This window comes from Netta rufina, assembly GCF_964035555.1.
Source record: "Netta rufina genome assembly, chromosome: 28".
NCBI lineage: Eukaryota > Metazoa > Chordata > Aves > Anseriformes > Anatidae > Netta > Netta rufina.
This window is the reverse complement of record NC_140152.1, coordinates 658,080-674,495: the sequence shown is the minus strand read 5'-3', so window position 1 is coordinate 674,495 and position 16,416 is coordinate 658,080. Positions and strand designations below refer to the sequence as shown.

The window sequence follows — 16,416 nt, the reverse complement described above, 5'->3', positions numbered from 1 at the left end:
CACTCCCTGTTGTGCTTGGACATGTGCCCACATTTGCTCTGGAGCTGCAGTTCCCAAAGCAGAGCCCCCTTGCTAGGGCAGGGCCAGCTCACGGTGACGCAGGTGGCCCAGGTCCAGCGGTGACCTGGCCCCAAGGCAGGGGCTGTGGCCACTGGTTCCCAGAGATGGGCAGTGCCTCTGCCCCAGGGTGAGGATTAGCAGATGGGTGTCAGCCAAGGTCAGGGCCAAGGACCCTGGCTTGGTCTTGGGGACATGCCCTGGGCCAGCTGTGGTTCCTTTCCTCCCAGAACCATCTTTGGCCTCTCACTGGCCCCGTTCCCCTCCATGCACTGTGGATATGCTAGAGCTGTTCCTCAGCACTTCTGTCCTCATATTTGCCTTTAGGTGACATGTCTCAGACCAATGCAGCAGCATTGAGGCAACGCAACATTCCACCAGCTCTCATGCGCATGCCCAGCGTGCTGCAGCCTCCGTGGTGCAAAAGTGAGCTGGATCCGTGCCCGTCAACAGCCAGAGAGCAGCTGCATGGTGCGGCAGTGCTGCTGCATCTCGTGGTGCTACCTCCTCAAACAGTCACGGTAGCACCCAGCCTCAGCAGCAGCAGCAAGTGCCCGCTGGCATCCGGTGGGGAGAATTAAGCAGGGTTTTGTGAGTGATGAGCCCTGCAGGAAGCAAGAGGCTGTTTTCCTTGGGTGCGTATAACCACAAAGGAGCTGCTCCAGGCACACCGAGCTGTGAAGGATCCCTCAGGCACTGGCTTCTAGCCAAGCAGCGCTAGAAGAAACACCAAAGCCAGCCCAGCAGCAGACCCCCACCCCCACCCCCTCAGGACATGAGAGCTGGCATCAACCGAGGCTGGGTGTCATGCTCACTTTTCCTCCACACTCCTGTCAAAAAGCAGCCAACACCACTGGGCATCGTGTGTGGCATTACTGACCTTCTGGTTGGAACACAGAGGCAGCAACTGCCCAACCGTTGGGCTGAAGGGGTCTCTCTGCTCTCCAGTGAATCTCCACGGGGCCAGGAGCCTTGCTGCAGCCCAAAGCCTGCGCCCCAGCAGCACAAGCATGCTTTCACCCAAGACCGAGTGCAGAGCTCAATGTGTCGCAATGCAAACATCACCATCCCACTCCCACGGGTATTTCTACGTCTGTAGCGATTCTGCTGCGTCCCTTGCTAATCTGTTATTCAGAGGGTGCCAGACCAAACAGCGTCAGCCACCCCTAGCCCTGCAGTGTTTGAGGATAGCAGCATTTCCCCAGGGAATGGGCAGCACCCACTGCGCAGCCAGGAGGGCTTCACCAGCCAAGAGTGCACAGCTTGATCCTGCTTATAGAGGGGGGCAGAGAGGTGTGACATTTGCTCAGGACCCCTCAGAAGGGCAGAGCTCTGCCTGTTTTGGGCAGACAGGAGCCCAGGAGGGAGCCTGGGACATGGAAACTCAGGGCATGCACTGACACCACATAAGCCCTGGCTGATGTCACAGTTCCCTCTGTAACATCACAAATTGTTGGCTATTCTGCCCAAGCCTGCTAAGTGGGAAGCCAAGCTCCCTTTCCCAAGAAGGGCTGCGCAGGAGGCCACAGGCAGGTGGGATGGGATCTTCCCAGGATGAGGACTCTCTGGGGACAAGGACTTGCTCCCCAATATCTTCCCTGCATGAATGCCACCAGAATGAGCTGGGGCTGAGGTCTGTAAGCAGCTTCTCCTCCACCACCATCAGCTCCTTCTTGAGTGAGGACCTGGGGTTGAGAATAGGACCAGTCGTGATCGATATGGGCACAAGGAGCTGCAGAGCAGGATTTTCTGGACATCAGGCACCCAGTGCTGAAATCAGCACCCTGGTGAGCCACACCACAGTGTTGTCCGAGAGCCTGGAAGAAACCAGATCTGAGGCTTTTTTGGGGGAAGAAGCCTTGCTTTATCCAGACACTGAAATTGTTGAGGTGATGCAGAATGGCATCATCATCAACTGGGAGGCAGCAGAAACCCTGTGGCAGCACATGTTCGAACACAAGCTTGGGGTGCCCCCTGAGGAGCATGCGCTGCTCATCACAGAGCCCCCACTCAGCCCCACCAGTGGACGGGAAAATATGGCAGAGGTGGCCTTTGAGTCACTGGGCTCCCCTGGAATCTTCATGGCCCCTCAGCCTGTCCTTTCCACCTATGCCCATGGCAGAATTAGCGCCTTCGTGGTAGACATTGGCCACATTGTCACCCACGCTGTGCCGGTCCACGATGGGAACTGCTTGGCTTATGCCATTAAGAGGACAGACGTGGCAGGGTCATGCCTCACCTGGTACCTGACAATGCTTCTGGGGGACATGGAGCACATGCTTGGTGATTGGATGTCCCCCGTGGTGGAAGACATCAAGCACACATGCTGTTATGTCGCTTTTGACTTCAATAATGAGTGCCTCCTCTCACCCACCAGCTGCACGCTGGATTTTACCCTGCCCGACGGGCAGACCATCAGCCTTGGCAAGGAGAGGTTTCAGTGCCCAGAGGTGCTCTTCAACCCCCTACCGACATGGGGTGATTCCTATGTGGGCATCCACGAGATGGCCCAGAGAAGCCTCGACCTGCTTCCAGAGGACATCAGGTCAGTGATGCACAGAAACATCCTCCTGTGTGGAGGGTCCTCACTGTTCGAGGGGCTGCCGAGGAGGCTTGGCAGCGAGCTGGCTCAGTGCCTGCCCTCCAGCACCGAGGTGGAGGTGGTGGCCACACCGGGAAGGAGGCATGCGGCCTGGATGGGGGGCTCTGTCCTTGCCTCCCTCACAAATTTCCAGTCATGCTGGATCCGCAGGGATGAGTACTACGAAGAGGGGCCGTGCATCGTCCACCAGAAATGCTTCTGAGGCGACGCCTTACACCAGACAATGAACATTTGTTTGATTTTCTCACTGTTACAGGCCACACAGCAGGAAGTGGTAATAAAATATTTTATTCTATTAAGAACCATCATCTCCTCAGTCTTGCAGAGTAATCAGCTGAGGGGATTTGGTAAATTCCAGACACAGGGATGAGGCAGCAGTGCTCCCCACATACACATCACACACTATGGAGAAAGAAGCATCCTCAAGGCCAGCAGGGGCCAAGGCTCTGACGTGACACCAAACCTGCCCCAAGCCATCTGGTCCCTCATCCCCATGCATACCTGCTGCCTCGCTCCTCCATCCCTGTCCCCACAGCTTTCCAGGCACTGACTCCTTGTGCAGCACTGAGGTGACATTGCCACCCCCAGCAGAGATTGATGGGTCCGGGAGCATCCCACAGCAGCTCAGGATCCTCTGCTCCCAGAGCTTCATGCTGTGGTTTGCACAAGAGCTGTTCCCTTGGGGCTGCAGTCCCTGCACCCAGTAAAGGTCTTCTGCTCCCTGTGCAACCCCACAGTGCATCCAGCCTTTGTGATCACTTCCAACAGCAGAAAGCTGGCCACGAACACCTATATTCATGCAAAAAAACAGGTGCTCAGAGCAGCCTGACACAGCACAAATCAAATCTGTGTAGAAAAAGCAAAGCCAAAATCCACAGCACCATGAAACACCCCCTTTCCTCCCTCCCCCAACACCTGAAGGGCTTTCCTACTTGGACCAGGCAGCTGGGAAAGGGACCATCAGGGTCTTGGTGCTGCTGGATGGGGAGGGAGGGAGCTGGATTCCACCCTGTGCCCTCTCCTAGGGGGAGATACCTATCACCCCCCACTGGGTTTTGTAGGGCTTATGAGCTGCAGCCGCAGCTGCCCTGCTGCCCTCCCAGCCCCCAGGGCTCCATCACCACCAGCTGGGAGCCAGGAGCTGCCCCAGGAGCTGCTCAGGGGTGGTAGATACTGAGCTTCCCACAGCTTTGAGGGCAAGAGCTCCCTGTCTGCTGCAGGATATGGGGGACCTGTGCCCACATCCTGTCACCTGCTTCAGCCCTCATCCTTCTTTCAGCCCTGAGGTGTCTCTGTGCCATGAGGACCCCTTATTTACTGCACTCTGGTGGGCAGAGCTAAGGTACTGCAGCATGTTTAATCAGTGCCCATGAATGGCAATGTGGTAGATTTAATTTCCTTTTAACAGAGCAGAGTTGTCTGCCCCCTTTCCAGTTCCACAAGCATGCATGGGCTGCAGCGTTGTCCCACCCTGTAGCTGCCACCTATGAACACCAACACTGCAGAGAGGAGCAGGAGCCACAGAAAATATCACCAACCATGTTAAGCTCAGCACCACACCCTCCCTCAGATGGCCCCCAAGAGAAATCATGCCAAATTTACCAAAATTTCAATGAACTCCCCTTGAACTATGGAAGCTGTTGTAAGATTTGGTGCCAGCTTTTGAGCTGGTGGCAGTTTTATTGTGCTCCAGGGACAGACACAACCTGATCTCATCATTACAGTGCTGCTTTTGGGTCTGCCTGGGGTCTGCATTGAGCCACAGGATAGGGTGGGAGGGATGTGGGAGGCTGCAGGAGGGATGTTACAGGAGTGCTACAATAATGCAGGAGGGATGCTACAAGGATGAGGGAAGGAGGCAGTAGGCATGCCACAGGGATGCTGCAGGGATGTCAAAGGGATGCCACAGGGGGGATGTCGCAGGGAAGCAGGAGGGATGCTGCATGGAAGCAGGAGGGGTGCCAGAAGGATGCTGCAGAGACATGGGGGATGCTGCAGGGATGCAGGGGGCATCTTGCAGGACACTTTCCCACGGCTCTCTGACAAGCAAAGAGTGTCTGGCTCTCGTGTTGACTCAAACTAGCTACTTCATTTCCCCTGAAACTTTCCGGAGAAAACAAGTTTTTATCTCACTAGAAACCCAGGCCACAGATGCTGGCTGCCTGGGAGGAGCAAGCAGCTCCTGCACACCAACAGCGGCACTCCTGGTCCTGCCAGCCGCTGCCTCCGCAGGGATGTGCTGCAGAATGGGGCTGCACCCATGACATCGAGCTGATGGCATTCTGTACCTGGTGCAGCTGCAAACCACGGTCCCATGTGCTATGGGATGGAACACTGCAAATTCGGTCTCTGTGAGCTGAGTGGGGTGACCAGGCACAGCCCAGGGGCATTACTGTGCATCCCGGGTGTTAGCTGAAATGCCAAACTTCTGGCTTTCAGACTATACCTCTTTCTGCTAAAGACTTAAAAGAGGGACAGGACTCCAATTTTGACTTTGGCTAGCTTTGCAGTGAGCTCTGAGCAGATACCACCATGGTGCCTGCCTGGCATGCTTGTACTTTTTGCCCAGCAAATTCCCCCTCCTGTTTCTGTGCCAGTGTTGGGGTCCCAGCCCCCTGTCTGCTGGTGCACCCAGAGGTCCCTGCCTGGCCACGGCCCCATTTCACAAAGCCAGCAGTAAATTCGGGGGACAGCACAGGGCATTGCCCACCTGCGGCCAGGCTAGCAGCGGGTGCATGTTCTCTGTGCTGAAGGGAGTGGTGGCTCATGGCTGGCAGCAGCCCCCAGGTTACCTCTTGTTTGGTGACCTACAGCGAATCAACAGCTGACAAGCCACCCTCCGGCACATCACAGGCTCAGGGCAGCCCTGCACTTGCTGTCAAAGCCCCATGGCTCCCCATGCACCTTTGAGCAGGATGCGAAACCCCCTTGGCCATACATCCTGGAGAGGTGAGGGACCAGGAGGAGCAAGATGGTAAGATTTTGAGGTTAGTCAAAATGTTGCGGTAACTTAGTGGAAAGTATTTTTCTGCCATAATCTCATTCTGATGCCTTGCCTAGGTTTTTCTTGCTGTATTAAGGAAATGCAATGAGTGTGGGAGGTGTGAACTAATGCTACCACACTGGGAAGATGGTGATGACCTGAAATCTCAAAAGGATGTTCATCTCCCTGCTTTACAAGTAAAATGGAAAAAAAAAAAAAAAAGAAAAAAAAAAAGGAAATTATTTGTCTTTTAGAGAAAAAAAATAGCTGCAAGACAACCTTGTCAGCAACTGTTATTTAAGAGCTCAGACATTTGCTCATCTCTGCCAGGGACAAGTGTTAACCTTTACATGCAGGCTTTCCGCTCCCTTCCCTTTCACTCATATGTTTTCTCCTCCGCCTGCTGCCACCACCTGCAACAAGCTTCCTTTCCCCAGTGAGAGTCCCTGCTGCTGACTGCTGCCACATTGCAATGCTCCAGGAGTGTCCCCAGCCCCGTGCAGCCACTGGCTTGGGGGAAACATTTCCAAGCAGCAAAACCTCCCTGTGACTCGCCTGCAGGGCTGCCTCTCTGCCCGGAGAGGTTTTCCCCAGATGCTGGGTGAGCGCAGCAAGAGCTCAAGTGGTGACACAGGATCCTTGAACAAGAGCAGCCAGTGCAGGCGGCAAAATGCAACCCAGAGCATTGCAGGATCATCGGTGGGCAGAAGGAGCACCTTGTTCTGCAGCTGGATTTAATGTCCTCCAAATTGTGTCTTTGTCCTTCATCTGCACTGCTTAGTATATTGAAGTCAGAGGACACGAGTGCATCTGTGCACATCATTTCGCCAGGTCACAGCAATTCAGTGGCAGGCTGAGCTGTACTGCAGTCACTTAGGGCAGGGAGGGACTTGCCCACCACCCACAAGCAGATTTAATATGTTTCATAGCCTCCAAGAGGACAAAGCAATAATATTTTCACCCCAAATCCAGTTCAGTTTCTTTTGCTTTTGTAGTGATGGCAAAACAGCAAGGTCCAGTGTGTGGGACATGGGCACTGGCTGCCTCCCATGTCCTGTCCCTGTGGTGCCACCACACCAATCGTCCCCTGCACCCCTGAAGCATTGACAGCATCCTCTGAGCACTGAGATGAGTGATGGACTTTCCATGAAATCTCACAAATTCTGCCCAGTTTGGTAGGGGCAGACGCTACTAGTGACTAATGGCTGCTACTGTTATGGGCTGCGGAGCTTCAAACTGGGGGAATTTTTCCTGTGGCCATGCTGCACACACAATCAGTCATGTTGCATCCCAACAACTGCATGGCCATCTGGGTCTCTGTAGTCTCATGCTTAAATTCCATGGTGGTGTTAATCAAATAGGATCTTTTCCTTTTTTTTCAAGGCATAAAATAAGATTTGACAGCATCTCCTATTCCCTTCTGATTTTTGGGTATTGCTGTTCCATTTTACCTTCATTTCCTTTTTTCATTCCCCCTCCTACAAATGCCAAGCAATTCAGGAAGACTACACTTAACACCAGCTGAAAAAAATACTGAGACAATGAGGCATATTGCCTGGGTTATATCAAAACATTCTGATTTTGTTTAACCAGTGCATCCATCCAGCCAGGGGAGGGGTTCCTCATTGCCCACAGACATATCCCAGGTTGGTCCAAGGAGAGATTAGCAAAGGCAGGTGCAGCAGAAAATAGGGAATCAACAAACCCATCCTAACCAGCTCCTGGCTGGCTGGCTGGGCTCAGCAGTGGTTATTTTTCCCCCAGAAACAAAACAACTTCTTGTCAAAGAAAATGTAGTAAAAAGATGCATCCCTTTTGTCTTGGTTAAAGAAACAAGAAGCAAACACATGCAATGCCAAATTTAAGCCTTTGCCATTTTGGAGAGGGGAATTGCTTACAAAATTAAAACTTATCATGTCACACATCTTTCATGTACAAGGGAGGAAGAAATAATTTTCTAATGGCTGATCCACAGGGGAAAGGCTCAGAGGGATTTCCCTGTCCTTTAGCCAGAGCAGGAGGGCGGCAAAGGCAGCACAGGGGGGGTAAGTGATGGCAGCCCTGTGGCACAGCCCAGCTGTGACATCCCTGCAGATGGAAAACAGTGCACATGGAAAATCAGAAGGAAAAGCACTGACATTGCTGGCGGGGGCCTGATCACACCCAGACACTGTCCTGGGGGCTGGCCACATCTTGAGCAGGAGATGACCAAGAGGCCACATCTGGATTGCTGAGTTGGCACCGTCTGGGTAGGAAATTGGGTGAAATTAATAAAAGCTTTTCCACCCCAATTTTTTTCTTCTGATTCATTCCATAGGAGTGACCTCCAGCAGCCGATGTAACCACTTCTGCACTCTGCGCGTCACCACTAAACAATCGGGGTTAAAGATGTGGAAACCAAACGCAGGTGTTAAACTTTGTGGGGCTCCTCCTCAGCCTGGGCAGTGCTCGCCTCTTGTCTTGGATGCAAAAGACAGTGCTGCAGTCAGACAACACGGCCAGACACAGCAGAGAGCTGCTGGGCCACAGCAGTGCTGGCATGTCTGGTGTTGTCACCACCCAGGCACAGCTAGCTGTGTTCCAGATGTGGCAGCGGGTGTTGTTCCCTGCAGGTGCCAGTGCAAAGCCAGCCCCGAAGCTCTGGGTCTGTGCAAAGAGAGAGACAAAACAGCAGCTCAGAAATAGTAGGCAGCTTCCAGGTTCAAATTAACACGCCGAAACTTGAGTTCTGGGAAGATTTTCCCAGAAAAACAGCATTTCAGGAGGTTCCTTGAAAGTTGGGTTCATGCTTTAGTCCAAGCTAATTGATGCACACATCACTAAGCAAAGCTTTTTGGGCAAAATGAAGTGGACACAGAGACAACAGGACAGGGGCTGCTCAGGGCAGTGGAGCTCAGCGCCTGCTTGGCCACAGCCTCCCTGCACAGAGGCCAGGGAAAACCAGAGGCACTGGGAGCACAGCGAGGGCCAGGAGCCCAATCTGCTTCTCCTTAGGGATTTGGGGGCTAAGCTTGAGTTTGGGCACAGTCCTTGGTTAACAGCTATTTCATCAACACCTAGCCCTAACACAGCATGCCTGCAAAGACTTTTAATATCTAAAATAAAGGAAAAGAAAAGTAGAGTCAGTCAAGTTTTATTCATCGTGGAGTGTTGCTTTTTGAGTAGTTTGCTTCTTTGAGGTCGAGGAGTTGTCAAACCTCCTCGGTTCCCTCTGATGTGTTAGCACACTTATCAAGTATGAGTAAAGCTACGTGCGAGAAGTGAAAGATTGTGGTCTTCGTAAGAACTGATATCAGAAAGCCAGCCTAAAGATGAATAGCTTAGTGTATTCACACTTCTTCTGTTGCATTTATTACATTATATTTACAGGGTAATGTATGGGTTATGCTTTCTTTTTTCTTTTCTTTTTTTTTCTGCATAGGTGATCACGAATTTGAAAGACTGTGTATCTGATAAGAGAAAGATAGAAACTGGAAGGCAGCTACACAAATACAGACTCCCACGCACCCAAGATACCGCTTTAATAATCACTTCATCTTAGCACACGACTGAGCACTACTGCACATAAACAAGGACATTTGGTGGCATTAGGAAGCTACACAGCAGCTCCTGAAGTGTTCTGCATTAAAAGGGAGCTGAATCACATAATTGCTTTGTCCTTTTGCAAGCCACAGGGTGAAGCTCTGTTGGCTGAAAAATGCCCTGGAGTACCTCAGGGCCATTTCTCCAGCTGAATTCCAGCCTGTCCCTGCTCTGCAAGGACCTCACAGACATTTTGAAGTTGATCATCCCCAAATCCCCATAGGATAAGTTAGGCCAAGAAACCCATGGTCATGCAGGTTTCTACCAGAGGACTTACTTCCCTGGAGGCCCAAGGTCACAGACAGAGAGGCATTGTGCTGTCTTACTTGCTGAGCACTGAATTGTTACAGAGGCTTTGACCACCAGGATCTTCCTATTCCTACTGGAAGAGCTGCAGGTGGCCATGGAAAGCCTGCATGTTTTCCTGGTGGTATTCCATAAGCAGCCTCTTCCTGTTTGACTCAGCCTTTCAAAATCCCTTTCCAGGTTTTCACAGGTGGGGTCCAAACAGCAGCATGATGACAAAGCTAGGAAGTGAACTGGGACCAGTTTGCACAACTGGGAGGACAGACAGAGCATGGTCAGGGGCTGAGACAGAGCAGTTCAGGAGACCTTGTGCAGAAGACACCTGGATATAAGCATAAGGACATCTTTTATCTGGAGTAGGTTTTTCAGCCGAGAAGAAAGAGGGGCGCGATCCAGGCAGCTCAGAGCCCAGCCCACAGATCGTGTGAGGAGCAGCCCTTGCATGGTTGATAAGGCCAGCAAGAGATAAGGGACAGAAACGCTCTTGCTGCCTGTGGTCACTCAGTCTAGCCCTGCACAATCTCTCTGTATAGGAAACAATAAAACCCAGCTCTAAGCCCAGTCTCCAGCACAAGCAACTCACCACAAGGACAAGAGCATCACTATGAAGGCAGAGAAGCAATATTACGTCCCAACCAGCATTTATAAACACACTGAGCCCCCTGCAAGCCTCAAAGGTTGCAAAACAGCTGCAACTGGGGCTACTGGCACTGTCAAGGCCACCTGGCATTTCAGATGGTGGAGATGCCTGCCAGAAACCTGGCCATTACTTTCTTTCTCATATAAAGACCCACCCTCTTATATAGAAATTACTTTCTACGACTGACATGGGATTAAGTCAGAAGACTATTGGATGGGGGATTCAGTTTATGTTTGAGCATGAGTTGCCCATGGCACTGTCTGTTCCTCTGGGTGAGCAGGGAATACGATGCAATGCAGGCAGCAACTCATTTCGTAGATGGTAGTTTTGTATGGTTTAGAATTTTTCCTTCTGATTATTTTATAAGAATGGAAATATAGACATGATGAAATTAAAAGTAGATTTTTGAAATAGCATTGACCTTACAGGTACACCCAGAGCTATACAGTGTGCCAGACAACGGTGTATTCTGGGTGCAGCACTTGTTTCCAGAAGGCATTGCTAACTTTTCCTACCTCGGTAATGATTCAGTTTTGGTCCTTAGCTAAAGGTCATCATTAACTCATGCTCTTAAGGGAAGACTCTGTACTCATCTCTCCATCTAACACTGCGAAGGTGTGAAAAATGGTGCATGAAACATGCAAGATTTGTTGCTGATTTTTAGTGTGTACACTGTCCAGCAGCAGAGGAATGCCCTTTCCAGAGGCAGAGAGATGCAGAAGCCCTTGGACCAGACCACAGCCCTGCAGCATGGCAGCAGTACCTGCCTCCCATGCTCCTGATGAACCAGTCCTCCCTGAGCCCACCCTGTTGCTTTTTGACCTCATGTATATTTCTGACGTCCACAGCATCCTGTGGTAACAAGTTCCACAGTTTAACCATATGCTGCATGAAATAATACTCCCTTCAGGTCATTCTGCACTATAGAAAGCAGTGAGGGATTTTTCCTTGTTCAAATTCCACAGGACTGCCATGGTGTGTATTTAGATACCTGTAGCACATCCCTCCCAATTACCTCTTCATGATGGGAGAATCCAGGCTCTGTGCCAAAGCCGTTCTGTGTGACTGCTTGCCAACGTTGCCCTGCATCTGCTTGCAGACAGGAGGAGCAGAATGGCAAATGGCAGTGTTAGTGTGGGTTTAGTGGGGCACTGGGGTGATGGGAAGCACTTATTACTGCTTTTCAGTTACTCATCCTCTATGATTTAATGTCATGGCTTTTTCCTTTGTGCGTTAATTCATATTTATCATCACTGAATTGCCCCTCAGGAGTTTGTGAGTGGTGAGACCTTCCCCAACTTACCACAGCCATTTTTAGCCTTTTTCAGCCCAACTTTATAACGCCAGAACTTTTTCTCATTTTGTTATTTCCCTTGTTTTCTCAACCACTTACTGAATACATTGACTAGAAAACAGATGCAAGCATGATGCCTCTTACATTAACACCTAAGCTGTAGTTCCTAGAATCTGCTTGGGGCTTTTGAGCACTTTCCATTATGATCAGCAAAGCTGTCACCTGAAAATTTTATAGCAAAATGGTTATATGTTGTGATTCGAGAAAAATGTCTACTGACTGTAAAGGGCAGAGGTGTGCAGAGGAGGAGAGCACTGCTTTAAAATACACCTTAAAATGACATTGGAAGTCAGAAAGACCCTGGCTGATAAGAGCATCGCACTGTGAAGGCAAAAGTGTCATGAAGGGCTCCAGGCTGCGCTGTACCACCTGCAGCAGGGAGATGCCACGTCCCTGCCTCCCGCTCCTCTTCCTTTCCCCTCCTATCTTCATGCCCCATGCTCCCCAGGTGTGGTCCCCACACTGCTGCACTGCCACCTGGGTGCCACCTGGGTGCTTTTCCCATTCCGGGGCTGCAGCTTTGAATCCCTGCAGACAGCAAAGGGACTTGAAGCGAAGGCTCTCATTTCCTGGGGAAGTCCTGTAACCACCAGCTCATATGCAAAACAAAAGGCTGATATTTATACACAATTTCTTCCTTCTCTGGTTGTGCTTTCGAATGACAGCGATTACGGCTCTGGCACAGCCCGTGCTGGCTGTCTGCACTGGGGAATCAGGCTCCATGCATGGGGCGATGCTGGCAGCCTCTGGTACAGAGGCATGTGCCAAAGGACCAGTCGCAGGCCTTGGCCCTGCTCCTGTCTCAAAAAGCCTCCAGCCTGCTCGTGGGACTCAGTAATGATGCAAACCACCTCGTGCATGGAGCTGTGGCCGTCATGGCAAGGAAAACTACAAGTCCTCAGTTTCAGAAGAAAAAACTGGGCCTGAGGGAGCTGGAGGATGGTGAAAGGGTGCACTGCAAAGCCAGATTTAACAGTTTCTGCCTTCAAATCTCCTGCTCTGCTTTATTTCCAAATTTCACCTCTGCCATAAGAATAAGCATCACCAAAGAGTACTGGTGAGCACAGGCCTCTATTTGCCAGTGTCAATAATGATATTATATCTCTGGCATTGGTTTATGTTTTCCCATGGCTTCAATCAAGGTTATGATCTCATGTGCCAGTCATTGCTGAAGCAATCTTTTCCCTCTGACTCTTCCATTCTGGTAAGCAGATTAAAAAGCCAGAATATGTTTTTGAAGGGATCCAGGCAAGTTCATGCGACTTGGATCTCTTACCACGGATGGACAGTATATGTAATAAAACATACAAGACATGCAAACTTTCTTTTACTTCTTGGGCCTGAGCCCAATTTTATCCATAAAACCTCCCTGTGGTTTTCAGGTCGGATATGTAAAGCTTCTGGATTTAGAGAGTTTCTCAGCACCCAAAACTGCTGCTGTGGAACTGAACTGGGTGAACCCCAGCGCCTACAGCCAGTGGGCAGCAGAGGAGTGCCCCTGCCTCCTTCTCCTGCCATGCACCTGGCCCTCGGAAAACCTGAAATATTTCCCTTGCCTCCCCCTTCGGACATGCATACAGTTGCTTTCTAATATAACACTCACCCCACAATTAAATAGCTTGAAAACTACCTGAAATTACCGTGGAACAAAGCCTGGTTAATTAATTAACTTCTAAGCTGAAGCAGAAATAGGCCAGCCCCCTTCCAGACAAGCCCTGCAGCTTTCATGAACTGAAACAATTAGTGCAATAAAGGCTCTTATTTGAAGACATTATCATATTTGGGGATGGGATAGCCAACAGAGAAGGCCTCAGGTGCCAGCAGGAAGCTCTCTAGAAGAAGACAGCAAAGGGGAAATGGAAGGAGTGGGAATACCCCAGATGCAAACTCTGGAGAGGAAGCAGCAGTGGAGAAGGTGCTGCAAGCAGGAGTGAGACAAATGAGGTGTGGGGCTATGGCGGGCTCCCTTCACCCCAATTTGAGCCCCAGCTTACCACTCCTGCCATCTTCTTGCCCTCTTGCCCAGCAGCTCCCACCACCTTCTACCCAGCTCCAGGCTTGGCCACACGTGGGAACTGTTGCTTGTTGCCTCCCCATCCGCAGTGGAGCCCCATCTGCTCCCCACCTCCGACACCTGCAAGGTTAGACCAGAGGCAGTGGGTCCAGGGCACTGCAGGTCCCCATGGGCCATGGCCCCCCTGGTAGCACCCAGCCCTGGCACCAGGCTCCTGCTCCTACCCACGGCACTAGCTCGCCACATCCCAAAATGTCCCTGCGGCGCTTGGAGCCGGAGGAGAGCCCTGCTCCAATCCAGTGGTGGCTGGGAAGGGCGGGAGTAGGGGAAGGCGACTTCTTTCAGCCGAGTAACATCTAAGCCATCTTCTTGCTCTGGGCTGTCTCTACCTATTCTAAGGGGAAGAGAGGACTGGGGGGATAGTACAGGAAACAGACACACTTGTGGTTTCTTTTAATTTACAAGCATCACCATGGCAAATTTCACACCTGAAGAGCTGTTGCAGCATTCTGGTTTCCCCTCGTGCCAGCAGGTACAGTAGTGCTGTGCACCTTGTGCTGCAGCCAGCCTTGGTACCCCACAAGTGAGAAGACCCACCAGCTCCTCGCACCAACCTGAGCACTATGGTGCTTGAGATGGTCAGCTGCACTGATGCTCACTGGGTGTAACACTAGTAACACATCTGCAGCATAGCAGCTGCAAGACTCCAAGGTGGAGATCTGTGGACTCTGCTGCAAGCACGTGGCCAAACACAGAAGGAAAAGATATTTATGGGCAGAGGGAAGAGGGATCTGAAAGGTACGTACCCCACAGCCTGTTTGATCCATGCCCTTCCCAACAGCTACCCGTGTTCCTTCTGAGCAGGACTTACCTCCATCTATCCTGCTGGCTGCTCCCGAGGAGGAAGTCTCATTACAGACACAATCCCAACAGACAGGCCAATACACTTTACATAGCTTCTGGAAACAGAGTTTTATTAGGCATAACCTGCTGATACACCTCTTCTGCCCAGACCACCCTGTGTACAGTTTACATTATAGAATCACAGAGTTACAGAATGGTTGAGGTTGACAGGGACTTCTGGTACAACTCCTGCTCAAGGAGAGCCACCCAGGGCAGGTTGCCCAGGACCATCTTCATTGGACTGTCCAAGAAGGGAAACTACAACCTCTCCGGGCAGCCTGTGCCACTGCTCAGTCACCTGTCCAGTACAGAAATGTCTCCTGATGTTTAAACAGAGCCTCCTGTGTTCCAGTTTGTGCTCACTGCCTCTTGTCCTGGCACTGGGCACCACTGAAAAGACCTGGCTCCATCTTCTTTGTGCCCTCCCTTCAGCTATTGACAGACATTGATAAGATCTCTCCGAGCCTCCTCTTCTCCTGGCTGAACAGCCCCAGCAGCCCCAGTTCCCCTCCACCAATAAGGGACCTCTTTTCCAAACCAATATTAGGGATTTCTGCATCCCATGTCAGATAGCATTTCTTGTCCTTTTACACTGCCTTATTGTTGGTGCATTATTGGTGTTAGCCATAAAAATGTTTTATAGGAAAATATTCTTGACAGCTGTCCTTATTCTGCAGAGCCTGACATGCTAGTGAAAACAGTGCGACATGTCGCAGTACCGGGCAGTCCTCTGAACAGCAGAGCCAGCGAAGCAGACTCCCAGGCATCTAAGCTGAGGCTGAGCTCCCACCTTCACTGTCTGTTTTCCAGCAGGGCTGAGCAGGCAGAGCAGCTTTTCCATCAATATGGATGTGATAGGCTTGTGCTACATGGTCAGGGTTCAGTCAGTCAGGGGAACAATGCTACCCCAACTCACTGCCATGGCTGCAGTGCAGACTTTCCCAAAAGCCAAGTCGTAGGAAGGCAGGATGAAGAGGGGAAGTGTCCAAGCAGAAACCCCAGGGCATACATACATTACATGCAGTGCGTACACAGGTAAAAGGGAGCAAAATGCTTTAAAAAGTGAATGGGGCTGAACCTGAATGCATTTGATATCCAAGTGATATCCATAGAGATCTGGATCAGAGCAGTCTCCTGGGAGACAGGGTGGAAACTCCCATCACCAGGAATAGATAACTAAGGTGGAAACAATGGTAGAAGTGTCCCAGCAACAACAGACCTTGGATGCTTGGAGTCAGAGCAGAAGCACTGCAGGAGAACTGAGTACTGGTTCTGAGTACTTTCAGTACTCAGTACCAGAACTAAGGACTTTCCACAAGAAAGGCAGCTACTTTGCCAATGCTTCCCAGCACCTCCATGCACACTTCTGCTGGGAGGGAACATTTCCCACAGACCAGACAACACAGGGGAGCCTCGAGCCAGGAGCAAGCTGGTTGCCTTATCCCCATAAAAGGTAACCCACTCACAGGGCGTGCTGGACTTCTCCCTTCCTGCCACAGGTACTTCCTCCAGGGATGGAGATCAGTGCCTACATATCCAGGAGGTCTCTCAAGCAGCAATGTGGCCTTTACAGTTTCTAGAAGGTCCAGCCCATTCTGTTCCATATCTGCAGCTCCTACAGTGGTGCTGCACACTCTGTGCCAGCAGGGACCCAAAAGACCACACTTATAACCCTCTAGTATTATAATCCTCTAGTATTTCTGAGTGCTGCAAATCTGCTAGGCACTGAAGCACAAGAGGAATCTTCTGTGCTAAGTCTTCAGTTTGGTTTCTCCAGCTTTCATAGTGTGGTAAATGGAAATAATCAATCAGTTCATCCAATGTGAACCCGGTATTGGGCCAGCCAAGATTTACCTTGAGTAATATAAGCAAACAGGTATTGACTGAGATGCTCACTTGCATTTAAAGCCAGTAAAATATTTTTTTTTAAATATTAGAAAATCTGAAATGTTGAAATGTTTTCTGTTCAGTTTGT

At 50.8% G+C, this 16,416-nt stretch overlaps 1 protein-coding gene across 1 annotated transcript; it reads left to right on the top strand.

The window, feature by feature from the left end:
* Positions 1 to 1,595: 1,595 nt before the first annotated feature.
* ACTL9 (actin like 9) lies at positions 1,596 to 2,861 on the top strand (the record flags this gene model as incomplete). Its single annotated transcript, XM_084302585.1, has 1 exon — positions 1,596 to 2,861. One exon carries the CDS (start codon positions 1,596 to 1,598, stop codon positions 2,859 to 2,861), a length of 1,266 nt encoding a protein of 421 aa, XP_084158711.1.
* Positions 2,862 to 16,416: the final 13,555 nt, after the last annotated feature.